Source organism: Oryctolagus cuniculus, chromosome 6, assembly GCF_051225735.1.
Source record: "Oryctolagus cuniculus isolate XC-2025 breed Fujian yellow rabbit chromosome 6, ASM5122573v1, whole genome shotgun sequence".
NCBI lineage: Eukaryota > Metazoa > Chordata > Mammalia > Lagomorpha > Leporidae > Oryctolagus > Oryctolagus cuniculus.
Genome location: NC_142872.1, coordinates 22291024 through 22317748, shown reverse-complemented (window position 1 = coordinate 22317748; position 26725 = coordinate 22291024). Strand labels below are relative to the sequence as shown.

Here is a 26725-nt window from a genome sequence, read left to right as displayed (position 1 = left end):
CCTCCCTCAGCCATCACCTCAGAAAATCCCATCCCAGCCCCTCTGGCATCTGCACGAAGCCCACTGATGAGGAAGCAGGCTCTCTGTTTACCAGGTGGCACCTACTCACCTGCCTTAGCAAAGTCCATCCTCAGTTCCTGCCCCCACCCTTTCCCGCCATCAAGAGGAGGGGCAGGGAGTGGTTCTGCATGCTGACCAGCAGGGGGTGCTGCTGCCATTGAGTCAGCTCCAGGGCACGTAGGGGGTGGGGGATGGGGGGGCAACAAACTGCTAATCCTCTGGGAACAGAGACTGTCCACTCTCAACTTGCTGGACAACAAACGAACAGACGATGGGCTGACATGACAGGCTCGCCCCACCCAGCAACGGGGCAGCCTGATCCACCCTACCCTATCGTGCCCACACTCCCAGGGTCCAAAGGGCAAGGCCGGGCAGTCTTGGGTGTTTTCTCAGTTATAGCTGTGGTCATCAGTGACCTGGGCATTCCTGGGGCACGCTGTGACCTTTATACCTCCCACTCTGCTCTCTTTAGCTCAATGTCCTTGGCTCCCCAGACTCACCAATCTGGAGCAGAAGCCAAGGCCCCCCCGGGTCTTGTCTTGGCCCTGGCTGTGGGGTGTGTACACCACCTGGGCAGCATGGGGGCTCTCCCTGCCCTTCTCCCAGAGTGGCCTGCGGGAGGTCCTTCTCAAGCCCATTCCACGTCCCGGCCGTCCCCAGGGTCTGTCCTCTGATTCTGCAAGCCCACCTCTCTGCATGCCCACTCCCACAGCCCCGACCCCCTGGCTCACCTGGACAGCATCCTGTCCATGTCCTGCCTGCAGTGTGCAGCAGGGGAGGTACCTGGGGGCAGCCGCCGATACAGGGCTGGCCGCTGAGAGTGACAGCCTCCTTCAGTGTGCGGCCCCGGGAGGCGGCCTGCCTCACCCTACTCCTGCCTCAGTGCGCCCCACGTCCCATCCGCTGTGGCTGCCACAGCAAGTCTTGTAAAGCAAAGGCCAGGTCCCCAGGGTCCCTCCCTCGCAGGGCCTGCCCCACGACATGGTCCCACAAACATCTGAAGACAGACCTTGGGCTGGGCCTTGAATCTAGGACAGGAACCATCAGAGCAGCCCTAAGCAGACCCAAATCCCGACTCCTGGCTGCAGCACTCGGGGTTTGGGAACTGAGACCACCCCTGGCCAGTCCAGCCCCGACTCCTGGGCTGGTCACCCCAGCCCGTGTCCAGAGCACGATCTGCCCTGCACGCTGAGCCTCCAGCGCTCCGGCATCCTCAGATGTCCTCCCTCCCCTTGGCCTACTAAACTTTGATGTGCTGCACTGTCACCTCCTTAGAGCAGCCATCGGTGAACACCGGCTGAGCTTGCTCGTGTCCCCACACCTTCAGCTGTCCCTTTGCCTCATACTCCAGGGATGACACACAGCTGCCACTCAGAAACCCCAGCGCACTTAGCGAGGGCCTCCTGCCTGCAGCAGCGTGCTGGGTGTCGCGAGGTGGCTTGCAGCAACCACTGCCCTTGGAGAGCTCACAGCAGGCTCACGGTGCGGATTTCTCAGTGCGCCTGCAGGGTCCACACAGGCCCAGGGCTGAGCAGTGTTCCACGGCCCAGTGGCTCTGCTGCCCCATCGCCCACCCTGCCACTAGGTCAGTAGGAGTTCCTCAGCCAGAGACAGGGCTGGAAGCTGCCACAGCAGGCCAATGTCCTACTTAAATGGAGTCCCCTGGGGACCGCCTTTCTGGGAGAGGAGGAGAGAACCCACCTTTCTCCTTCCCCTCTTGTGTTCCCACTGGGAGTCCAGTCTCTCTGCAGGACTTCAGGCGGCCACACTCGTGAACAGGGCAGTAGGGAAGGGAGAGGTTCCCGCGGAGACCCAGAACCAGGTAGAAACAACCCCAGTGCTGCTCAGGGAAGCCACGTCCTGCCTTTCTGCCTCTGGGGGCATCCATATAGCTAAGTCTGTCAGCAGTACCTGGGGTCAAGGTGGGCACTGGTAAATTCTTGCCACCATCCATCTATCCACCCACCTCCCCATCCGTGCCACACTGATTCAAGGTGCTTGCTCCGCGCCCAGCCACGGCTGGCTCCTCAGACTACAGCAGTGACCAGGCCCAAGCACCCGCCAGGCCTCCTTGCGATGCTCCTGTCTCTGGCCCTGCTTTCTTCCACTGAATGCGCCTAGAACTCAACACTGGTTCAGTCCAAGCCACAAAAAAGGACACTCCTGCTAGAACTTTCTACCTGGGGTTACATCAGCTGTTTCTGCGATGTGACCTCAGCTGGAGCCCAGCACTGACACTGTGAGGACCAGGGCCTCTCTCAGGTAAAATGGATGGGAATGGGCTGGGATCCGGCTTTGGCTCTGGAACTCAAAGGCAGTATTCGGATTGGGCAGAAAACCAACATCAGCAGGTCCAGCCTTGGGCCAAGAGAGAAGGAAGAGACAATTACCTATGTGCAGCCGATGTTGCTGGTCCCCCAAGGGCACCCCTTCATTGTCCTGAGCCCTATGCCCTGGAGTCGGGATTCCCAGGCTGAGTCACCAGGGTCACCAGGGGCTGTGCCCAAAGCACCAGCTCCACTCTTGCAGCTTTTGGAGTTTCCCTGGCCCTGATCCTGGGCCTGGGCTGCGGGAAGTCGCTGGTGCTCTGGACAAGGGATGCTGGCGGGTCTGTGTGCCTGTCCCGCACCGGCTCACCGGGAGTCTGCCCCCTGTGCCCCCCAGTCCCCAGAACTGAGGGGCTGTGCTGCACTTGATTTATGTCTCTTGCAAGAGCAATGGTCCAGGGCCACACCCGTGGGACGTCTGAGGCTAGAATTTACCACTGCCCGCCTTGACCTCAAGTACTGCCGTGGGCTCACAGGGTCAGGCAGGGTAGTGGACTCTGTCCCCCCATCACCAACTCCCAGTCTCCCTGGGCTCCCATTCAAGGCCAACCCACCATCACCCCAGCTGGCCTCGGGAGCTCCAAGCCCTGGGAGGGAAGGAAGAGGCAGACCCTTGGGCCAACATTCCTCTGTGATGACCACAGCCTGCTTGCTGTCCAACACCCCCATGTGAGCAGCGGTTCTCAGGGAGCCACAGGGGAAGCCCCCAAATGGCCTGGGGCCTCTCCCACAAGGGGGTCTCCCAGGGGCATTTGCAGGGCCCCTGGCCACAGGGGTCCCGTGCAGCAGGTCAGAAGGCCATAAGGCCCCCACAGAAGCCTGTGACCCAGGGCCCATCGGTCACTGAGTCAGACTAAGCTCAAAAGCCCCTCCTCCGGCGGCCCCTGTTCTAGGCTCAGGGGACCCCATCAGGCGGGCGGGGGCGCTCCCAAGTTGTCTGGAGGGGGTAACTACTCCAATCCGTAAGTGACAAAGTACCCAAGGAGACGGTCTCGTGAGAGGCGCGGGTCGCGCCAGCGGGCAGTACTCACGCCCGATCTGTGGGCTCCCAACCCCGTGTCCCCGCATACACCCCCAAACGCCCGGCGGCCACCATTGCGGAGAGGGCCCGGGACAGGTGCCTTCAACGCGGGGGCTTTTCTGGAGCTGGTGTTCCCCGGCTCGCGCTGGAACTTCCAGCCGGCCACTGGCCGCTGGCCCTGGACGCACGCCCATCGCTGCGCAGACCTCAGCGCTCCCGGCGCGGTTCCCGGAAACTCCTCGATTTCCCTGCGGCCTCGGCGTTTGCAAGAAACCGAAACCCCGCGCCCCGCCCCTCAGCGCGGGCCCAGGGCGCGGGGACTGACCCCAGCTGAGTGGCGGGGCCGGGGCGGAGGTGGGCGCCCACCAGGTGCTCGCACCCGCGGACGCTGCCGACGGCTGGACGCTCTGGCGACAGCACCTGGGTGCGGGGGCGTCCCCCCCGCGTGCCTAATGTTTGCCAAACCGACGAAGTGGGGATTTGGGGAGGAAAGCGCCCGGCGTTGGCAAACAACCCGGCACCGCCGCGCGTCTCTACTTCCCGTCCCGCGGGGGTCCCGAAGGGACCCAGAGAAGTTTAGCAAGTTGCCCGAGGTCACACAACCCGCTACCGCGGAGCTGGGCGGGGACGCAGGAGGAAGTGCCCTGGCCGCTGGCAGGTGCGCCACCTGGTCCGGGCGCGGCAGCCAGCCCAGCTCGGGACGGGCAGGGTGGGGACCGTCCCTGGCGGCCACCTGGGCGGCGCGACTGGGGGACCTGGCGGTTCCCCTGCCCGCCCTTTCCGGGAAGCCAGCCAGCCCGGAGCGGGCCGCTCACCTCGGCTGCCCCCTCCCCCCCCCAGCCGGAGGCCGAGCTGGAAAGTGGCAGTGTACCCCAAAGGCCTGTGCTTCCTCCACGGCCGGCTCTGGCCACGACGAGCGCGAGCGGGGGCCGCCTCACAAAGGGTGGGGGTGAGGATCGCCGCAGGCCCCATGGCGCAGGCTCTCCTGCGGGGGCTCCGGCCGCAGCCGCGGGGGCCCTGGCAGGCGCCTCCCCCGGCCTCGGGGCCCCAGGGGGCGGATGGGCCGCGGAGGCCGCTTTCCTCCCAATGCCGTGTTTATAAGAAATGAAACCCCGCCCGGGTACTGGCGCAGACCACGAGGTCACCCCGCCCTCCGCGGGGAGTTCCGGAGCGGCGGCCACGGCGCCGCCGCGCGACCCCGCGCGCCTCCCAGCCGGCCGAGGCCCGCGTGCACACGGCATTGGTTGTGCCGCGTCACGCCCCGTGGAGGCGGACGCGTGCAGCGGGGAGGGGCAGCTCTCCTGCCCCCGCCCACCTCCAGGGCCCAGCTGGAGGTGACCCGCAACCTTGGTGCGACTCCTGCGCGCTGGGCGCATTTTCACAAAGCCTCCTTCCTCCAGTAGGCGCCTCGCAGGCAGGAGGGTGAGGCCTGGAGCTTGCAGCTTTTAGGGATCTTGTATACCGGATGTGTCTTGGGCACACCGCGGCTTAGGGCTGCCTACTTCCCCCCAGGTTTGCTGTGAACACGGAAAGATGGTGGCCGGCCGAGCTGTCCGCTCCCAGGGCCGTGTGCCTTTCTGGGTAGCAGATCTCCCAATCAGACCTAGTGCTAGCCTTTCTGCACCCGGCACCCCAGCTTTCTTTTATGAAATATGTTTTACAAATTTTACGTTAAACTTTTTTTTTCTGTTTTAAAAACTGATTTGAGATGCAGAGATAGAATGACGGTTCTCAGAAGCTGGTTCTCTTACCAAAGACCCACAATCGCCAAGGCTACGCCAGGCCGGAACAGGAGCTGGAACTCAACCCAGTGTCCCACTTGAATGGCAGGTACCCAACCACTTGCGTCATCACCACTGCCTCATCAGGCCTGCATGGGCAGCGAGAGGGAGCCCACAGCCAGAGCCAAACACAAATCAGCAACTTAGGAGGTGATTGTCAACCACTAGACTAAACGACCCATCCCCACCCCCACCGATTTTTTTTTTTTTTTTTTTTTTTTTTTTTTTTGCACAGGCAGAGTTAGACAGTGAGAGAGAGAGAGAGAGAGAAAGGTCTTCCTTCTGTTGGTTTACTCCCCAGATGGCCACTACAGCTGGTGCTGCACGGATCCGAAGCCAGGGGCCAGGTGCTTCTCCTGGTCTCCCTTGCAGGTGCAGGGCCCAAGGACTTGGGCCATCCTCCACTGCACTCCCTGGCCACAGCAGAGAGCTGGCCTGGAAGAGGAGCAACCGGGACAGAACCAGCGCCTCAACCGGGACTAGAACCCCGAGTGCTGGTGACGCAGGCGGAGGATTAGCCTATTGAGCCGCAGCACCGGCATGCCGATTTTTTTCAAGTTTTTTTTTATTTGACAGAGTTAGAGAGGGAGAGAGAGATCTTCCATCCAGTTCACTCCCCAGGCTGAAGCCAGGAGCCAGAATCTTCTTCCAGGTCTCCCATGCCCCCCCCCCCCACTCTGATTTCTAAGAACATTTCCCACTCCATAGGCACCTCTGTCAGCAGAGGACTTGGCCACAAGCATCTATGACAGAGAGAATAGTCTGAGAATGAGTGAGCATCAAATTCCCGACAATCAACAAGGATTTCCTGAGCGTCTCCTAAGTGCCAGCAGCTCGGACTGGGAGAGCTTAGACTGCAGTGTCACCTTCCTGTGGTCTCTGTGTGTGTGCGTGCCTGGTGGTATGTGTGCATGTTGGTGTGTGTGCATCTGCATGTCTGTGTGCACAGGTGATGGGTTGGGAGCCAGGTTTCTTGGCTTTGGGGACTACCTAGAGCCCTTCTAGGGGTGCAGTGCTCTGAGAGCCTACAGACGGGGCTGGGAACAGGATTTGCTCCATTAAGGGAGAGGCTCCCACAGGATGTGTGTGTAGGGGGATCTTGCCCCCAGCATCCTCATGGCTTTGTCACCTCACAACAGGCCTTGCCAGCCAATCAGCCCATTTGGCCAGCCCAGAAAACCCCAGGGCCTACAGCAAGATGCTGCCTGGTAAGTTTGCCCTTGCTGAGTGAAGGAGTGAGCAGGAGGCATCCTGGGGGTGAGAGCTGACCCGAGTGTGGGGCGTGCTGCTGCTGGGGCTGAACCTGCTTAGGGCTCTTACAGAAAACACAGACTTCGTCCCCCAGAAGGTGAGAAGGGAAGAGGGGACCGCGTGGGAAAGTGGAAGGCTAGGGTGTGCAGGGAGGGAAACAGCCGGCTATCCCGAGCACACCCCGCAGACTCCAGGCGTTGTCTGTAGGCCCTACAATCTGCATAGGGCAGAGGAGGAAGGAGACAGAGAGAAAGAAGTGAGGGTTACTATGTGTGCCAGGAAGACAGGGCGGAGGCCACGGCGAGACCCAAGGTGAGCTCAGGGAGCGGAAACGCTGGCAAAGGCCTTGGCGGGTGCTGGCTGTTGGGAAAGGGTTGGGTGGTCTACCCCATTTCAGCTTGTGAAAGGACAGAGGCACACACACAGCTGTAGGTTGAATTGGCTTTAATCTGTGATACATGAATTGAGCAGCCTCCATTCTACGAAACACCAGGGAGAGCTGCTTCTGGCAGTAGCAAAAAAGCGGGTTTTGTAAAGTGGGGAAAAGGAAATGATATAATATGGCAAAAAAAAAAAAAAAAAAAAACCCACCCTGATTGGTCAACATCAGAATACTTCAAGTTAGTTTTGTAAGCCTTGAAGCAGAGGGGACTTCCTTATTATGCTAACTCAGGTGGAATCCTCGTCTATTCCAGCATCTACTTCCTTAAAGTTTCAGTTTATGTGCTATTTAGTGAGTGGCTCCATTTTGGTCACGCTAGGACAGGAGCTCAGCACAAGACAATGGCCACCTATGATGTTGTCGCACAGTCCGCACAACAGTTAGGAGAGAGGCACGGAGATGATCTGTTTACAGATGCGAAAAGGAAGCCCAGTGTCGGACAGTGACGTACCCAAGATTACCCAGCAGGAGACAACAGCACAGCAAAAACTCAAGCTTTCACACTTAAACCTGGGTTCTCTCTCCATGCCCCTCTGGTTACTGTCAAGAGTAGGGAACAGAAGGCTGAGTGGGATTTGCGTGGGAGTGCGTGGTGTGTGTGTGTGTGTGTGTGTGTGTGTGTAGGAGCGCTCAGAAGCCGCCTGGGTGGACCTGAATGTTAGGGAGAACATCAGAGTCAGGGAGATGATTCCAGTGCAGAGGCGCCCTGGGCCCGACGGGGGGCGGGGTGGGGAGGCTGCCGCACGCGGCACCACTGTGTTCCTGGAATGTGAGGCAGGGAAGGCAGAGCTCCGCATCAGGCGAGGCACCGGGAAGGTGGAGGATGCAAAGGCAGGGAGACAGAATTAGAAAAGAGAAAGCTGCAGGGGGCTGGACAGCCAGGTGGAGAGCTGTGTGTGTGTGTGTGTGTGTGTGTGCTCTCATCTGAGACAGAGAGACTCTGTGTGAATGGGGTTGTAGGAAAATACCTAGTAGGCCATCAGAGCTTGGTTTTGGAGGACGCGTGCCATGAGGAGATGGCTGGATTAATGCCTGCCGTCGGAGAGCAAAGAGGCCAGGCCCTGAGTTACTCAGGAGAGCCCAGACAGGCTGCGTGTTTGCTCAGCATCACAGGGAAGGTGTGGTGCGTTTTGAAATGGGATTCATCAAATAAAAACCTAGGGAGCTTGGACAGGGTTTAGCTTTATTTCACTGACCTGGGATATACCACCCCACAACATGATAAGCAGATTCTTACAGACTTCAAAAGAAAATAGGAATCTCTAAGGCTAATAGAAAAAAAATGCCAAAGAGCACTTTCAAGACGTCAAGGACAGTTTCATCCTAACACTGGGGAATTTCTCCTAAGCCAAAAATTATTGATGTGCACAGAGATTCAGCTAACAGTGTCATTTGTATTATGAAAAATTGGAAATAACCTAAATGCCCTACAATAGGGGATTAATTGGGTAAATTTTTATTTATTGTTCTAATAGAATAATATGTACCCATTACAAATGACATTGCAGGCATGTATTTCACTATGTGGAAAGTTGCTCACCGTGTATACATGTGTAGATACGGGTGACTATGAACTAAAATCAAGTTTTTATTTTAAGTATTTAGTACAACCTCCTGCTGTCCTCCCAGGACTGCTGCTGTCAATTCCATAGGCCACCAGAGATGCGAACTTCCTCTCCATAATCTCATTCTGAATTTTTCAGTGTTTGTCAGGTTCCCAGCAATAGGACACGAACTTCATGAGTCAGGAGCCACTTGTTTTCTCCTCTTCTTGCTCAGATCTTGGTCCCTGTGACAGCTTCTCACTCCCACTTGTCACTTAGGGAACCCCAAACTCCCCTCTCCCTATCCAGGGCCTCAGTGCCTTCCACCTGCTAGGTTCCTGCCTCCTGCCCCTTTGTTTCCATAGCTACTGACCATTCCCACTGGCCTGCTAGGAACCAGGCTGGGCCAGTTCTGGGATACAGATCTGGATTAGCCCATCCCTGGCCTCAGTAGGAGGGAGGCAGAAGAGTAACTGACAGGGGGAATGCACCACCAACTTGTCTATTTTTAACCAGCATCATGGTCAACAGCTGCTGCCTCACCAGGAGAGCTGGGGTGAGAGCAGTGACAGACCTGGAAGAGCGATTTACCTCTGAGTCAGCAGCTTCAGGCAGGTGGCGGAAGGTGCCTGCTGGGCCAGAGTTCTGGATGGAAAATAAAGGCCGGGCCCAGCCTCTGGGAGCACAAGGTGGGGTGCGGGACAAGGTTTAGCCACAAGTGCCAGCGCCAAGTTACTGCCTTTACCAAGAGGCCCGCATCAGGGCCCACGAGCCCTCAGATCACCCTGCCCAGCTCTATGCTGCCCTGAATCTCCCTGGGCCATGCCAGGCGCACCCAGAAACCACACCTACAAGGGGCTCCCGTGCAAGACCCAGGGGGAAGCTCAGAGGCGTCCCAGCCAGCCCTGGCCTCTCTGAATCCCTTCTCCTCTCTCGTGCAGCTTGAAAAGGGGAGGGGCGTCATTGGTCACGGTTAGACCCCCGGGGCAGAGACCTTGACAGCCAGGCAGCACCTGCTGCGGCGCGACACCACCCCCCGCCCCCCAACAGCACACCAGCTACGCGCGGCTCCTGGAGGCTGTCGTCGAGGAATCTGGCCCAAGTCCTGTCCTGGCTGTGCCAGTAGCGGCCAGCCTGGGGGCTCTCGCCCTGCAGCCCCTTCTGCTCCACAGGAAAGGTGGGCTTCCCACCTCCTTAACCTCTCCGGGGCAGGTGGGGATCCTGCGTTACCCCTCTACCCAGGCAGTGAGGGCCGAAACTCCCGTTAGCGAGCTTGAGGGGCCAGGTGGTTTTCGGGGAGCCAGTCTCGTTGAACCCTCAGCAGAGGTCGGCAGTTGCCCGGGTGAGTCCCTCCCCTGCGCCAGGTATTGGTGTCACCCAAAGAGGCGCACCTCGTCTGGTGCCCGCAGGCCGGGGAGGTGCTGGCGGGGGTCAGTGGTCTCGGGAGCAGTGTGTCGGGGGGCGTCTGGCTCTCCCGCGTAGCCAGGCTCTCCAGTCTCCAGGCGGGGGCGGGGTGGGAGGCGAGGGGCGGGCCGCGGTGGCCGCGGGGCGGCGGCGCCCGGCCGGAGGGGTGGGGAGGAGCAGCCGCCCTGTACTTCCCCTTCGCCGCTAGCTCTACAACAGCCTGATTTCCCCGAAATGATGAGGCGGCGCCGGCCAATGGGCGCCCGCGCGGCCCCGGAGGGCGGGGCCGGGCCTGGGCTGGGGGAATCCCGCTAAGTGTTTAGATTTCTCTGCGGCGCCGCTGCTGGGGCAGAGCGCATCACTCCTTCGTCGGGGTAAGACGTGCGCCCGAGCCGGGCCGAGAGAGGCCGGCAGTGCCCAGCGGCCCCGAGACCCAGGCATCCTCCGCCTTCTCTACGCTGCGCGCGTCCTCACGCCCCAAGAGTCCGCACAGCCGACGGCTCCTGCTGCAGAGGTGAGAGCGCCTTCGCGGCGGGGGACGGCGTGAGCGCAGCAGTCGGGGCGCGGGGCACCAGGAAACGCGGCCCGAACCAGTACCCCGGCCCCGAGAGACGCGGGCGCGGGAGGGCGCCCGAGGCGCGGGCGGGCGGGAGGGCGGGCCGCGGCGTGGACCGCCCAGCGGCCGCTTTCGCAGATCCGAGTGCGCGGGGCCGCCGGGGCCTCTGGGTGGCCCGGTCCGCCTGCCGCGCGCATCCACGCGCCGCGCGGGGACGCAAGTGACCGCCTGCTTCCTGCGGCCCCAGCTGCGCGCTCAGGCCCCAGATTTTGGGCTCCCCGAGCTGATGCCAGAGGCTGACCGGCTGTCCCGGACGGCCCCAGGGCGTCGTGACCTAGGGAGGCTGCTGGAGGAGGAGCCACAGGTGCTCCTTGGGCCACTTTCCTGCAGGAGGGGAGAGCAGGCCGAAGGGGTTAGCGTCCCGACCTCAGCGTGGTGGGCACTGTGGCCTTCGGGGCCACAGTGTGTGTGTCCGGGCCCCAGGGCGACTGCTTGCCCGTTAGGGAAGGTGCACAGCTGGCGTGCACAGCCCACGTCCAGGGAATTTCTTTTTGGCATCCAGCAAAAGCAGCCCTTCCCTTCCCAAAGGATTTGGATTTTTGAAAGGAAACTTAGGACATTGAGATTATCTGTGGCCTTTGTCACTTTTCCTGCACATAAATCCTGAAGCCATCAACTTGCTTGCCAGTCTCCTCTGGAGACTGGCTGGGAGGGGCGATTTGGAGAGCAGTTTTATTCCACCGCAGGCCGCCCCCCCACCCCCCCAACTGTAGTACCTGGTGCCTGGCTGAGGGCAGGGGAGGGTAGTGACCTCAAGCGTGGGCAGGGGAGGGTAATGAAGTGACCTGGGGTGGGGCAGGGCAGTGCCCAGGGACTGCTCAACAGACTCCAAGCAGGGGCTTTCTGTCTTCTCTTCACAGGCAACATGCCCATCACTCGGATGCGCATGAGACCCTGGCTAGAGATGCAGATTAATTCCAACCAGATCCCCGGGCTGATCTGGATTAATAAAGTGAGTGCTACTCGTGGGGCTTTTCCCTGCCACTGTGTTAACCCATGTTCTTCAGGAGACCAGAGCTGCAGATACGGCTTAAAAAGGGAAGTGATAAGGGGGGTGGGCAGATTTGTTTCCCAGTGGGTCCCACATGCAGGGAGCTCGCAAAGCCCCATTGGGCCCCACTCGCCCTGTCTTGCCTTCCTCCCTTCCTGGGTGGGACTGCAGGCACTGACAGCTTCCAGCAGCAGGACTCCCCTAGCATCTGCAGAATTCCAGCTCTGACTCCCCTGATGGGGATCTGGACAAAGAACCACGGCCCATAGCCACACAGGAGCAGAGAACTGGGCCTCGCTGGGCAGGAAGGCAGCTGGCTCAGCCGAGGACCCAAGAATTAATCACGCACCGATTGCTCTGGCCCCAGAAGCCTATAGAGGGTGCACTTGGGGCAGAGTTGACCCAGGAGTCTCACAGCAATAATAGCACTGTCTTCACAGTCACAGCTGTGTGCCTGACATGTGCTCAGTGTATCTTACGTGCTGTCATGTCAGATCCCATTGGTGTCGTTTTCAGGTAGGGAAGCTGAGGCACTGAGAAGCAGCTAACAAGATCACACAAAAAGTGATAAAGCCAAAATCTGAACAGTCTCAAAACCCAGTGTTCACCTTCAGTAGTCACAACAGTGAAGACCTTGGTCTTCTTGTGAGCAGCAGAGCGGTGCAGTGACAGTGCCCAGGGTCACACAGGTAGACGGCTCCCAAGTCTGGCTCAGGGCTCCCTTGGGGTGTGGATGGAAGAGGTTCTTAGCCTGGAGCTTCAGACCCAGGACTGCGGGGAGGGTGCTCTGTGGGGCTGTAGCACATCTGCCCCAGGCAGGAGGAGCTCCCCATGGTGGTGCTCAGCTCGTGAGAACCTGGAGATCTTCCCAAGAGGCCTAGTCGAACATGGGTCCACCCGAGCCAGATGTCAGGGGGAAAAGAGGAAGTGAGGATTTTCTCAGGCCTGGGAAGCTGGGCAGACTCTGGCCCAAGCCCGTGGGCTCTGCGCTGACACAGCCTTGTTTGTGTGTTGCCCAGGAGGAGATGATCTTCCAGATCCCGTGGAAGCACGCCGCCAAGCACGGCTGGGACATCAACAAGGACGCCTGTCTGTTCCGGAGCTGGGCCATTCACACAGGTGAAGAGACAAAGGCAGGCCCTGACGACAACACAGGCTGTTCTCTGGGGTTCCTGTGATGCTGTGCAGAACTCCTGGGGTCGGGAGCAGGGGGCACACCTGGGCTCCTGGAGGAGAGGGTCCGTCACTGCAGTAAATTCTCAGAGGGCTTTGCAAAGCCCAAACCTTATGAGAGTCTGGCTTCAGGGAGTTTGTGTCTACACTTAAGTCCTCCCCATCAAAAAGGAGCTATGAAAAGATGGGAGCCAGGGTAGCAAAGGACACTCAGAACTGCCTTTCTCTTGGTGCTGCCCGAGGTCCTTGGACGCAGGTCCATGTGGTCAGCCACTCTTGCCCCATCTCAACACAGCCAGCCCACCTCCTAGTAACTGCCCTTTGGTGCCCACTCTGTGTCCTCGCCCACGTTTAGAAACATCAGAGAATCCCAGTCTCTAGCCTCCGGCCCCTGATAGCCTGGGAGGCGGACTGGGCATGGTCTGGGACACAGAGAACATGCTTTCAGGGATATGGGCCAGTGCTCCTGGCAGAGCCTTTGGCATGGACCTCCTGGATGGATCTGATGCCCAGATGCCAGGCTGGGCATTAAGAATTCTCAGGGCCTAGGGGCTGCAGATGGTGACACCCAGGAATCCCTGCTGGTGTGACCAGCGTGAGTCTCTGGTTACATGACAGCTCATGGGTATTTCCTCCTCCCGGGCAGGGGCAGCTGAGGCTTCCCACCTGTGGCCCTGACGATCCTGTTCACTCTCTTGCTCTCTAGGCCGATACAAAGCTGGGGAAAAGGAGCCAGATCCCAAGACGTGGAAGGCCAACTTCCGCTGTGCCATGAACTCCCTGCCAGACATCGAGGAGGTGAAGGACCAGAGCAGGAACAAGGGCAGCTCGGCCGTGCGGGTGTACCGGATGCTCCCGCCCCTCACCAGGAACCAGAGGAAAGGTACCCAAGGGCTCCATCCTTGGGGAGGGGGGGAGGGAGGAAGGAAGCAGTTCAGCTGAGGCCAGCACACTCTGCCAAGGCTGACAGCCTGTTTGCCCCACAGAGAGAAAGTCCAAGTCCACCCGAGATGCTAAGGGCAAGGCCAAGAGGAAGGTGAGTGTGTTGCTAAGCAGCTGGGCCTTTGGTCACTTGTGGGTCCTGGTGAGCCGTGCAAGAGGTGCTGCCTGGGCCTCAGCTGCTTTCTCCCTCAGCAGTCCTGTGGGGATTCCAGCCCAGACACCTTCTCTGATGGACTCAGCAGCTCCACCCTGCCTGATGACCACAGTGGCTACACTGCCCAAGGCTACATTGGGCAGGACTCGGAAGTGGAACAGGCCCTCACTCCAGGTGAGGTGGGCCGGGCCTGGCAGGGTGCCCCCAGGTTGGGGGATGGCTCCTATCCTTGTGCTGGTGGTGGGTGGCCTGTCAGAGCTGGCTGTGGGATGGGGAGAAAGCATAGTCTTGACCTGTGGCTTCTGCTGTCCCCCAGCACTGTCACCACATAGCACTCTCCCCTCCTGGGGGGACATCGTGCCGGACAGCACCAGTGACCTGTACAGCTTCCAGGTGTCTCCCATGCCCTCCGCCTCTGAAGGTTAGTGGTACAGGGGCCTGGCTTGCAGGTCCAGGGGAGAAAGGATGCCCAAAACCCTACTGGCTCCGAGCTGACTGAGGTGCCCACTGCCAGCCCCTGTGGGGATGAGGCGAGCTGTTCTGGCATAAGGAAGGCCGGTCAGAGCAGACTGCAGGCCAGTGGTGGGCTGGTGAGAGCAGGAGCGGGGGCCTGGACCCAGGGCTACTTTTTGGTCTAACATAGCTGATTGTCCTGGCTCTTCTGCAGCCCAGTGTCTGAGAGTGAGGAAGGAAGTGAGGGGGTGGGAAGAGGTGTGGTCTCAGAGTTTGGGAGGCTGAGTCACCAGGCCATGTCCTGTTCTGGAATCTCCAGGGCAGGCAGATGTCCACTGGGGAGCCAGGGAGAGAGAGAGAGAAGGAGAGAGAGAGACTATGTGTGTGTGTGCGTGTGTGCGCGTGTCTGAAGGCGCAGCAGGAGCTGGTGGGGCTGGAACTGAGGGGACTCCAGCTCATTCCTCTGCTCTTCCCCATCCACAGCTGCGACAGATGAGGATGAGGAAGGGAAATTACCGGAGGACATCATGAAGGTAAAGACCCTTGCTAGCTGGGTGCTCTTTTAGGTAGCTGCTGCTCAGTGAGGCGAGAAACCAGGGAGAGCTTCCACACTGGCGGTGTGTCACTTGGCTGCTTACACAGTCCCACGAGTGTCTCGTGGGCATGGTTGGGGACCACGGCCCTCCTTGGCTGGTGGGGAAAGACATAGGCAGTGAGGACAGGTGGGAAGCAGGCCTGGGGCCTCAGATGGCTCTGAGTCAGCCAGCATCATGTCGGGTGCCTGGCCCACGTCCTCCGCCCCAACTTGCCCCAGCCCTGCGAGTTTGGGAAATGCACATCAGGTTTCAATAATCAGCTGCTGGGATCTGTAATATGATGGCTGACTTTTTTTTCTTATTTTTTTTCAAGCAAATTGATTTAGTTTGTTTGTTTTACTGTTTCAGTTTTAAAAGTACACCTAAGAAACTTTTTATAGGAGTTGTACCCTGGCCCTACTCCATCAGCACAGAAAATTGACACATGGGCCTAGTTCCTTATCTCTGGTTTTGCTAGTCATTTTTCTTGACTTGTTATGCTAACCTTTACTTTACGCAACACTCCCAGCTGGTGTTTCCTTACAGCATTGAGAGGGTGGACATGGGAGAAGGGGGGAAGTGAACTGAGGCCCCGGGGCCAGCGTGCATTTCTGCCTCCTGCCCTTGTCCTGACTGCTCTGTATGTCTGCACCCATATGACAACCTGGAAATGGTCAAGGGTGTGTTCCTGGCTGGAAAGCGTTGGCTCATCAAGGATAGGGTTATAGGGTGAGCTGCACCGGAAGGCAGCTGACGGCTCCTTGCTCCTCTGTCCCCAGCTCTTGGAGCAGCCAGAGTGGCAGCCGACACATGTGGATGGGAAGGGGTACCTGCTCAATGAGCCCGGGGCCCAGGCCACTGCTGTCTACGGAGATTTCAGCTGCAAGGAGGAGCCAGAAGTTGACAGCCCTGGAGGTGAGACGTGCTCACATCTTTTCTGACTTCTTAGAGAAAGGAGAATTGGGTGATGGGGGAGATAAGTGGAAGGCTTGGGGGCAGGGGAGGGCACACACCTTACATCCCTTCTAACACAACATTGTTCACACCTTCTAGGGGACATTGGTCTGAGCCTACACCGCGTCTTCACAGATCTCAAGAACATGGACAGCAGCTGGTTGGACAGCCTGCTGCCCCAAGTCAGGCTGCCTTCTATCCAGGCCATTCCTTGTGCACCGTAGCTGGGCCCTGGCCTCTTCTTACTCCCCTAGATGAGCAGGACATGTCATCATGGTGGCTGTGGTGCAGAGAGGCTGGACTTCTGTAGGCCCCTTGACATAGAAAAGTGTGACCTCCACTGCCAAGTGAGGATGGGGCCTCCCCCCTTGGGTCAGTGGCTTCTCAGGTGCCTGGCAGGCTGGGCTGGTCTTTCAGAGGAAAACTCACCCTGCCACCTGGGAAGATGCCGTCTGAGATTGGTGTGTCGGGTGGGAGGCTTGGACAGGAGTCAGCCTCTTGCTTTTCTCTCTGAATCCAGCTGTCTGGAGAGGGTCTTGCTGTCACTGAGCTGGCCCTGAGGGGAATAGACTAGTGACCTCAGAACAGCACCAATCCCAGGGCTGGCTCTGCACTAAGAGACGATGATTGCACTAAGTGAATTCTCTTCCCAAAGAACCGCCCCCTTCCCAGCTGAGCCCGGGGACTGTTCCAAAGCCAGTGAAATGTGAAGGAGAGATGGGGACCCGTGGGGTGGTGCTCCCTCAGCCCTGCTCCCTGCTCCGGCTGAGGGGCTTGGGAAAAAACACGGCACTTTCTCTGTGGCCCTTGCCTTGTTTCTGCTCGGTGGTGGACACTAACGTTTCCTCCAAGCTCTTGGCCTTTGCATTTATTTATACAGTGCCTTGCCCGGCGCCCAGCACCCTCTTGGGCCCCGGGAGGGAAGTGTGAGTGCCTCGATGTGACTTTTCAAATTGGAAATGCCATCTAACCACTAAGTCATGTGTGACTACATATGGACATGTGTGTAAATATGTACATTTTTCTTTTTATAAAAAGTTAATTGTTTACCGGGGGTGTGACTTTTTTTTTTAAAGGGAGAAATTGTAGATGATTTTACTTTTTATGGAAACATTCAGATGGACTCATTATTGGCCTCCTGCCTGAGCCTGATTCTAGGGTAAACTCATACAACACATCCATTCTGAGACTCTGAATTTGTTCACCCGGAATGTAGCAGGAGCCGGGGACAGCGGTACCGCTGGGATGTGCTCAGTCGGCGTGGTCAGTTGGTGCTGCCTTCACAGCCATAGCTGGGAGTCAGGTCTGGGCTCCTAGGCCTAGGGAGTGTTATGTTTTGACTTCTGAGGAATGTCATCGATCTGGTGTCCTGCTGAACACACAGTAACTTTCTGTTACTACAAAAAGTACACAGTTGATGAACACATCTTCAGATGATAGGCACAGACACCAGCCCCTAAGGGCTCCTGGGCTGCGTCTTCCTTGCCGTCTGATTTCTAGAGTAATGGCAGAGTTCTTCTGCACTGATGCGTACAGTATGCACTGCCACCAGTCACATGTCACAGCTGGGCACTGGAAATATGGCCAGTGCAATGGAGGAACTGAGTTTTAATTTTATTTAGTTAATTGGGATTTAAACAACTATGTGTGGCCAGTGGCTACCATATTGGATGCTGCAAATAGATACTGGATTGGCAGTAGATCTGAGGAGGAGGGGCTTAAGGGGTTGGAGGTCACTGTGCCTGTTAACTTGCCCATCAAGAGAATTTTACTATGTTAACAGTCAACAACTATTGTTGCAAGGTACTGTGACAGGTCCATGCACAAATGCCTTAGGAAAACCTTAACCTTAAATGAAATAGGTTTTTGTTTTGTTTTGTTTTTGTTTATACACCACATGCCTTAGAAGGGGTATATCTGATCAGAACAGTTTCTGAAGACCACGGTTTGGGGACTGCAGACATAGGACAATGCCCCTTTAAGTAGGCGGGTGGAAGGTTTGCTGAAGGGCTTGTCCTGTCTCCCCTCCGCAGTCTCTGGTGCATAAACAACACCCAGTGTTGGGGTAGCTGGCCCAGAGAAGCTGGCTGGCATCCCTGGCACCACCCGGGGAAGGCATGGCATTGCTCAGAGACAGATGTGTCTTCTGGGTTCTCAGTCCCAGAAACCAGGTGGGCTGTGACTCCCTTCCTAGGCTGTCACTCTGGAAGGCATGTGGGCCCTTGGTGGGGAGGGAAGGCAGAGTGAGAAAATGATGAGAACTGGAAAATGAGCTTAATGTCAGTCAAGCTCAGAACACTGGTCCCTGGACTTGGAGATGCTGTGTGAGACAGGAGGGCTCCTGCTGGGTGGGTCTTCCTCTGTATGTGGGTACCTGAATACAAACCCTGCCCATCAGAAGATTCACCTGGATCTTCTTAAATTTTTTTTAAAACTTTATTTATTTGGAAGACTTACAAGAGAAAGGGAGAGAGAGATCTTTTATCTGCTGGTTCACTCCCCAGATAGTCACAATACCTAGAGCTGGGCCAGGCTGAAGCCAGGAGCCAGGAGCTTCATCCAGTTCTTCAACTTGGGTGGCAGGAGCCCAACACTTGGGCCATCTTCCGCTGCTTTTCCTAGGCACATTAGCAGAGAGCCGGGTCAGAAGTGGAACAGCTAGGACATGAACTGGAGCCCATATAGGATGCTGGCACTGTAGGTGGTGGCTTCATTCACTATACCACAACACTGGTCCCCTTTTGAATCTTTTAAGAGTAATCTCACCTGGGGGCAGAGGGAGAGACAAGGTGGCCTTACCCAGTTCCTCAAGGACTATGAAGAATCAGATGGGGTGGCTTTTTCTGTTAGTGATGGCCGGGGTATTGTGGAACCAGGCAGAGGGCTCTGAGTCATGGGAGGGAGGGATGCAACTCAGAACAGGCAGCATGGCCTTCTCTGGCTTCTGTTCCCTTTCTGTCCTTGAACTTGACCCCTGGTGGAGGATAGGAAGTGGGTACAGTTAAGTCCCAGGCAGCCACGGAATCTCTCAAGCTCCATAAGCAAAGTTAAAGTAAATTAGCAAAACATGAGAAGAATGAGGTCCAGTCTTCAGAACCAGGTCTTCCAGTCCTAGGAGTCCTAAGTGATGGGGGCCAACTCGTTGGAATGTCCAGGAAGGGACCCCCACATGTCACACTCCTGCCATAAGGACACCATGTCCTAGAGATGAGGCCTGGAGGGAGAGTGTGGGACTGAGACAGATTATCCAGGAGGGAGAGCTATGTCATCATCCCATATGGGCTCAGTCCTCACCCAAAAACAGAAACACTGAGGTCTGACTGCTCGTCCAAGGGCAGGGCCAAGCTGACATTAACCCTTCAGTCAAACAATGCATGGGATGGAACTGAACTTGGGCCTAAGGATTTTGCATCATTCTGAGGACGTGCCAGCACTGCCCTGAGTCACTCTCAAGAGTTTCTAAGCACCGCTGGTGGAAGCTCTTGGTTGATGAGCCAGGTGGCCACTGGAAGACTTGTTTTAATGGGGGTTATGATGACATCATTTTCCTGAAGGCCCGCTTTCCAATGCAGTGAACTGCCCACGTGGGGCTCTACCACACCAATGAGAACTCCTACGATGGGTCAAGTGTTGCACATGTCCAAGGGCACTTGTGGTTAGTCACAGGGTTTCCTTGCTTGATCCAAAAGTGGCACTTTGGCTGGGCTGTGTTTTTGTTCTTTTGTGCAGCTCACTTGGCAACAGGACGAAAGCGCGAGGCTGGTACACAAACCATCCCTTGCATCAGCATTTGGCATCTTTCAGGGCGCTGCATGCAGGGTGTTGCGACTGCCATAGCTCCAAAGATAACAACTTTCTCAGATCTCCTTGGATGTCTCCAGGAAGGCCTGCCAAGGACAGAACTGATACGATGGCCCTGAGCCTGATGAGAGGTGGAGTCCTTTGCTAGGCAAGTGATGTACTTGGTTGGAAGGGCTGGCTCGTGTCCAGACGGTCAGAATCTCTGGGGCCACTTGGTCTTCTTTCACGCTGTTTGCACAGATCCCAAACCCGCTCTTGTGTTGGTGTGCAAGAGACTTCTCGAGGGAGCCCTGCTGGAGGACCCAGAGCTAACACAGTGCCCCTACTGCCAGCTTTGTCTCTGTCACGCTATTTCTTCACTTGAGTGTGACTCACTTCATACTGGGGATGTGTGCAGTCCATCAGGACTCAGCACAAACCCTTCCATTTGCCTGCCAGCTGCCACATAGGCAGGAAGCTTGGGTGGGTAACCAGGGAGCTCACAAACTCTTCTTCCAGGGGTGAAAGAACCTAGCAGGGTAGGATATGGCTTTATCATCCAAGGCTCCCTTCAGGCAGGGCTAAGTCGAAGACAGAACAAGGGCTCGGCAGGCTGGTTACCTGGTCTTCCTGGATCCAGGCAGCTCCCAAGAGACACATCTCTGCTGCTTTTCTGGAGGCGGGATTGCAGAAGTCCCTGCCTCAGCTGGCTGAGCGGTGAGGCTGGCCTTCAGAGTCTATGCTGAATTTAATTTAAGTCTGAAGACACTGGGACAGTGAAAGAGGGGGAGCTCCAGCTCACCAGTTTTCACCCAAGGCGATGATGCCCACATGAGATGAGAATGGAAAGACCTCAGAGTCCAGATAGATAAGGACAGCATAGGCCTGGGGTGCTCACACTGTGCCAGGTGCTGTGCCCAGCCCCCTGCATGCACCATGGAACAGGCACTCCCCCCACCTCCTTCACCAACCAGGAAATCAATGCGCAACAGGCACAGGCGGCTTGCCCAAGATGACTCAGCTCCTCGGTATGGAGCCTGGACTCCCGCCCCTATCTCTCCATGCCCAGAACCCAGGTAGGTTCCACGGTATCAGCTGCCTGCAGAGGAGGAAACAAGCCCGGGGAGGAAGTTTGGGGCAGAATACTAGCAACTGGGGGTCAAGAAAGCACTGGGGGACACGAATGGAAGGCAGCAAAAGCTGTGGCTGTTGTGTTGCCCTTGCCCACTCCTGACACCCCAGGTAACATGGGCTCTGCTGCTACAGGCCTCCAGCAGGGTGGGGTCTGGCTTGGACCCCCAGGGAAGCAAGGCCCCACCTATGCCCAGGAGACTACCTGCAATTCGAGGGGTGGGGCCCTGGGGGCTGAAACATAGATAGGCTTGGCCCAGCACAGGGGGAAGCTCAGCCACACAGCCTGCTCCCAGCAGCAGGGGACTCTGGCTGAGGCCTTCCCTCCGCTCTGGGGAGCACAGAGGACTTTTCAGCTATGCTCTGTCTAGGCAAGGCCTCATGTGTCCCTGCTGCAAGCCAGGCCCCTTATGAGGCCTGGGGTACGCCTGAGGTCTGGGCTCTGGGTGATTGATAGTAAGAGCCAGGACCACTCAGGGGCACGTCCTTACTGCCAGCTACATGGCCGGTTCGGACCCTGGGGCTCTGGTAAGCTCAACTCTAGCTTCTGAGTCCCTCAGAGAGCCCAGTGGCCCTGGCAGCTGGCTAGTCACTGCCCTGGTTCAGGCACTCAGACCTGGCGGCAGGCTTGCTTCAGGGACGGCCCTTCCTGACCCTCCAAAGTCAGCTGAGAGGCAGCCTTGGGCTTCTGGACTGGCCTGGGTCCCGCTCCCTGCATCTGCCCTCCTGCTGCTCCCTCAAAGCCATGTGGATGAGGGGCTGTCCAGATGTTCTACGCACTGATCCTGAGGCTGCCCAGGGCCGGGAAAGCCCCACAGCATCACATGCCTCAGCTACCCTTGGCTCACAGAGGGCTGGGGTCCAGGCAGGACTCAGCTCGGGAGCCGGGCTCATGCCTAGGGTGGGGAATCATGTCCAGGTTTCTCTGAGAGCTGACTTTGCATGACAGGCGGGCTGTGCAGACACAGGGCCCTTGGGCAGGGAGGAAGTCATTAGGTTGGAACTGTCAGTTTTCTTTCTTTTTTTTTTCTTTTTTTTTTTCTTTTTTTTTTTTTTGACAGGCAGAGTGGACAGTGAGAGAGAGAGACAGAGAGAAAGGTCTTCCTTTTGCCGTTGGTTCACCCTCCAATGGCCGCCGTGGCCGGTGCACTGCAGCCAGCGCACTGCGCTGATCCGAAGTCAGGAGCCAGGTGCTTCTCCTGGTCTCCCATGGGGTGCAGGGCCCAAGCACTTGGGCCATCCTCCATTGCACTCCCTGGCCATAGCAGAGAGCTGGCCTGGAAGAAGGGCAACCGGGACAGAATCCGGCGCCCCGACCAGGACTAGAACCTGGTGTGCCGGCACTGCAAGGTGGAGGATTAGGCTATTGAGCCACAGCGCCGGCTGGAACTGTCAGTTTTCTAAAACCATGAACTAGGTAAGGAGTCCTGTCACTTTGGCCACACCAGGACCATGGGCTGGGGAGGGCGGAGTGGCTGCCTCTCATGGGGACCCAGGAGCCCCCTCTAAGTGTTCTAGCTGCACTTGTCTGTGTGGGGAGGGGAGCTGGACGACAGGAAGTTGAGTTACCCATGACGAGGGTCCGAGGGCCAGCAGGAGGGTCTGAAGGAGTATCTGGCTTTCTAAGACTTGGAAAGGCCTAGTGACTGCTCACCACCTCTCTTCTGCCAAAAAGTAGCCGTCAAGAGCTCTGGGCCCGGGAGGCCATCTATCCTGGCCCCTGTGGTCCCTGAGAGGACCCCATCTCAGCCTCGGGCTGTGCTAAGGCATGTATGAAGCAGACTGGGACCCTCCCCTATCTTGTCTCTGACAGCCCTCACAGGCAAAGCCTCACCATCTGTCCCTGTCCCCACAAGGTCTGGGTGTACTGGATCTCTTCAGTGGACTGCAGGCTCTCTGAGGGCCAGCAGTGCAAGTCTCCCACTGTCTCACTGCCCAGCTACGACTGGCCCTGCAGCCATCTCTCACTGGTCAGCCAAAGCTGTTTAGTACCTGTTCACAGACTCACCTGCTCTGCTGAGATCTTGTACCCCAGGAGCTGGGGTACAAGATGAGTAGGCTGGACTCTGGGGTGCAGGGAATCAGGCTGAGGAGCAGCAGGGTGAGGAGGGGGGAGGGGCAGGGAGGACTAGCTAGTGCTGTCCCTGCAGTAGAGCCCTGTCCAGAACAGGCCGTGACCAACCTGCTGCCATGGGGCAGGACACGGAGCACAACCCGCCCAGGTCCCTGCAGAACTGGAGGTGGGAGTCTGACGCATTACTGGCTTTCTTTTATTAAAATTGCACACAAGTAGAAGGAAGGTGGTTTCATTGTACAAGGAGGCAGAACTCCAGAGGAGCACACTAAGACATTTATTGAAGCCACCTGCAACACAACACCCGCGAACAATCAGGCTGCTCACTGTTTGGAGGCTTCGGCTCAAACATATTTTCTCACTTCCTGTGCGTGGATCGAGGAGCTCTGGCCTGGGCGGACACAGGCACAGTGTCTACAGGCAAAGCCTGCGCTGGGACTGCTGCAAGCACTGGCTGGGGTCCTCCTTCAACCCTCAGGTCTCTAGCATCCAGGAGCCTGGAAAGAGGGGGCTGTGGAGGCTACAGGAGTGGCGGGGAGTAGGTGGTGGGGTGCAGACGGCCTTGGAGATGGGATGACCAACTCTTCTGTTTGCTCGAGACTGAGGTATCTCTTAGGATCTGGAACTTTCAGTGACAAAACTATGAACGTCCCAGGCAACTCAGGGTCAGTTGGTCACTCTACTTTAGGGCCAAAGGCCTTGCCCAGACACTTCTGTCCTATGCTGCCCACAGGCCCGCCTTGGCTTCCCTCTTCTCCATGTCCATACCTGCGAGCACTTCCTGCTCAGCTCCTCCCTCCTAAGCCTGGGAGGAGGAATCCAGGACAGGTTGAGTTGAGGAGCAGGAGGAGGGAGGACACCTGGGCAGAAAGGACCTCAGACAGCGGCAGGCACATCCTGACTCGGCCTGGCACGGGGTTCTTGGAAAACCCAGGGGAGAGGCTGGGAGTAGCAGGCAGACTAATTTGTGGAGTTCAGATGGCTACATCCTAATGCACAGAGCCTGTGAGTGTGTTGTGTTCCACGGTAAAGGGAATGAGACTATGGACGTAACTGAGGTTGCTACTCACTTTGAAATAGACTGGGGTGGGCGTTTGGCTGAGCTGTTACGACTCCACTTGGATTGCCAGCACCACATACCGTAGTGTCTAGGTTTGCATCCTGGCTCTGCAACCAATTCCACCTTCCTGCTAATGTGTAGACCCACAGTAAGTTCCAGGTTTTCAGCTTCCGCCTGGCCTAGCCCTGGCTATTGCAGGTTATTTGGGTAGTGATCCAGCAGACAGAAACTCTCTCTCTCTCTCTCTCTCTCTCAATATTGAAAAAATAAAAGAGATTTTCTTGGATTATCTGCACAGGCCCACTGTAACCACAGGGGTCCTTAGGTGAGGATGGAGGAGGCAAGAGAGGCCTTCCCAGGGAGCTGCCACTACAGGAAACTCCTTTGAAGATGGAGCAAGGGGCCAGAGGCCAAGGACAGCAGGGGTGACCAGCAGCTGGAATGGGCAGGAATTGGTTTCTTTTTTTTTTTTTTTTTTTTTTGACAGGCAGAGTGGACAGTGAGAGAGAGAGACAGAGAGAGAAAGGTCTTCCTTTTTGCCGTTGGTTCACCCTCCAATGGCCGCCGCTGCAGCCGGCGCACCGCGCTGATCCTGGCAGGAGCCAGGAGCCAGGTGCTTTTCCTGGTCTCCCATGGGGTGCAGGGCCCAAGCACCTGGGCCATCCTCCACTGCACTCCCTGGCCATAGCAGAGAGCTGGCCTGGAAGAGGGGCAACCGGGACAGAATCCGGCGCCCCAACCGGGACTCGAACCCGGTGTGCCGGCGCCGCAAGGTGGAGGATTAGCCTATTGAGCCACGGCGCCGGCTAGGAATTGGTTTCTCTATTAAAGCCCCCAGAAAAAGACATGCAGCCCAACTGACACCTTGAGTCTGGCTAAGTGAGACCTATTTAGGTTTCCTAACCCACAGAACTGTAGGATAAAGAATTTGTCCTGTTATAAGCCACTAAGTTTATGGGAATTTGTTATGGCTACAGGAACTCAATACCGGGTGGGAGTGGGGTCCATCCGGGAGATATGGCTGTCAGAATCCCCATGCCTTGGGGAGAGACAGCCTCACAGAGCCCCACAGCCCCTCTGTGAAAGCTGAGACTGGAGCCGTGGGCAGGGAAGGGGCCTCAGTGGTTTGGGCAGATCAAGAAAGATGCCCCAAGGGACGGCACCTCTGCTGCACACATCGACGGAGGCAGCTGCCTCTTGGAACCCACCCCTCATGCCTCGAAAGAGCTGAGGTGCTGGCTCTGAGTCACCCAAGAACCCCCAGGGCTTGGCTTAAGACTTGCAGGGTGGACCCCTATGGTCCCTCCACACACCCCTAAATCTTCCAACACTCCAGTCCTGGGCCTCACTAAGGAGATCAAGCTTGGCTCAGGAAAAGCTAGAGCTGGAGGGAAAAATGTCTCTGAATCAGGGACTGCCGGATCTGATGCAGACTCCACTAGGCCACTTACTGGCTGTGGAGCCTCCCACAAGCCACTAGGCCTCCAGTAGCCTCGGTCTCTTCACCTGTAAAATGAGCACAGCAGCACCGTCTCACAGGAGTGCCTCGGGTGAGAGGACGCACAGGAGACGCTGTGCCATGCAGGCCGACGCACTGTTCTTACTAACAACAGCCATCACCACCCGCCATGCCTCTGGTGGGGTGGATGCTCACAGCTTCCTGTGTCGGGAAGGAAGGGTGAGTGCAGACTCACCACCGCTCGCACCCCAGCACCCGGCAGAGCCCCCAACCACAGCAGCTTTGCTTTTTTTTTTTTTTTTTTTAGGAAAATGTTTTCTGGAGCTTGTTCGTCATGGAAAAACAGCCCCTAGTCATAAAACACCCACCATTTTTATAGCACACAATGCAGCTCCAGCCTAACGAATGTCCTCTCACACGGAACACAGCCGGAGGAAACAGACTGCACAGCAGAGGTGGCCATCTCTGGACAGCGGATTACAAGAGGGGTCTTCATTTTCCTTACAGAAAATGCACTTTACCTTTTAATTCCATTTTTCTGTGAACTTTTTTAAAACACCCGTAATGATTACAATTTCTTTATATTTTTTATAGCTTAAAAATGCTCTATAAAGATCTACTATAATTGCTTTTTAAAAAAATTTTTGACTATATGTGATTACTTTCATAATTAAAGAAATATGCAAAGTGCCAGGGATTTCATCTGTGGGGCACAAACAGCCTGAGGAGCCACTGGGCAGGGCTCTGTGCAGGCTGGGGGCCTGGCCGTGGGCCTCGCCGTGTGATTTTGGAGGCCCACGGCCTTCCTTCCCTGGCCTCTGCTGCTTGATGAGGCCTGAGGGTGGACACGCGGCTCTCTAGGATCCTGTGCAGCTCAATAATTAAAGCACTTGGCTTGGTGTCATCCAACCAAGCAGGTTGCCCGCCCCTCCCTCACCTGCGGCACTTCTTCCCGATCAGCCTTGGAAATCCCTGCTTCCTGGCCTTTGAAGGCATCACTGCTGGCACTTGTCAGAGCCGGGCCCTTCCTGTCCAGTCTCCTGGCCTGCAGTGACCATTGCTGCCCTGTGGCTTGTGCATTATGACAACGACTGCTCCCTGACCGTCCACTCTAGGGCACACAGGGCACATTTCATCCCAGGCCTCCAGAGGCTGTGCAGACCACAGTGAGAGCAGCACCCCTGGTACTGCGCTGTGAGGTGAACCCACTGCAGCCTCCATGCCTCCGGGAATACACCCAGATTGCTAACCTCATTTCAGGAGAGGTCAAATCACTCACCTATGCGCTGGGACTTGGGCACCTCTCTGTTCCCTCCAAGCCCAGCGGTTTTTACCCCCTCAACCACTCACACTCCAGCACCTGAGGGCAGGAAGGGTTTGCTCTGATAAGTCAGGGTTTATCACTTAATCAACAAATCTTCCCAGAGTCTATGCGAGCTCTGTCAGGCAGGGACAGGTCTACCCTATTCATTACAGTGTTCTAACACCTTGCAGTTTCTGGCACATAGGACATGCTCATCAGATGACAAGAAT

The 26725-nt window shown here is 57.1% G+C and overlaps 1 protein-coding gene and 1 long non-coding RNA gene across 16 annotated transcripts in view; one reads left to right on the top strand and one right to left on the bottom strand.

Annotated features, from left to right (window-relative positions):
- LOC103347986 (uncharacterized) overlaps positions 1–26725 on the bottom strand; it is a 117400-nt gene that overhangs the window by 24897 nt on the left and 65778 nt on the right. For 3 of the 11 annotated variants that reach the window (XR_011389722.2, XR_016236084.1, XR_016236079.1), the window contains 2 exons: positions 18488–18662; positions 18106–18306 (listed from right to left, as the gene is read on the bottom strand). The exons of 3 other annotated variants lie outside the window; for them this stretch is intronic. This is a non-coding gene — a long non-coding RNA (uncharacterized LOC103347986). Of the gene's footprint in view, positions 1–18105; positions 18307–18487; positions 18663–19387; positions 20000–20089; positions 20237–26725 lie in introns of those variants that run through there. 5 more of the 11 variants (XR_016236078.1, XR_007918955.3, XR_016236075.1 and 2 more) reach the window with 5 other exon arrangements.
- Positions 10181–16735, top strand: IRF1 (interferon regulatory factor 1). Of its 5 annotated transcripts, none has more exons than XM_008254882.5 (10): positions 10181–10344; positions 11307–11398; positions 12457–12556; positions 13317–13493; positions 13597–13646; positions 13748–13880; positions 14023–14127; positions 14643–14692; positions 15514–15649; positions 15788–16735. In XM_008254882.5, exons 2-10 carry the CDS (start codon positions 11312–11314, stop codon positions 15910–15912), a joined length of 963 nt encoding a protein of 320 aa, XP_008253104.1. In that variant the 5' UTR covers positions 10181–10344; positions 11307–11311; the 3' UTR covers positions 15913–16735.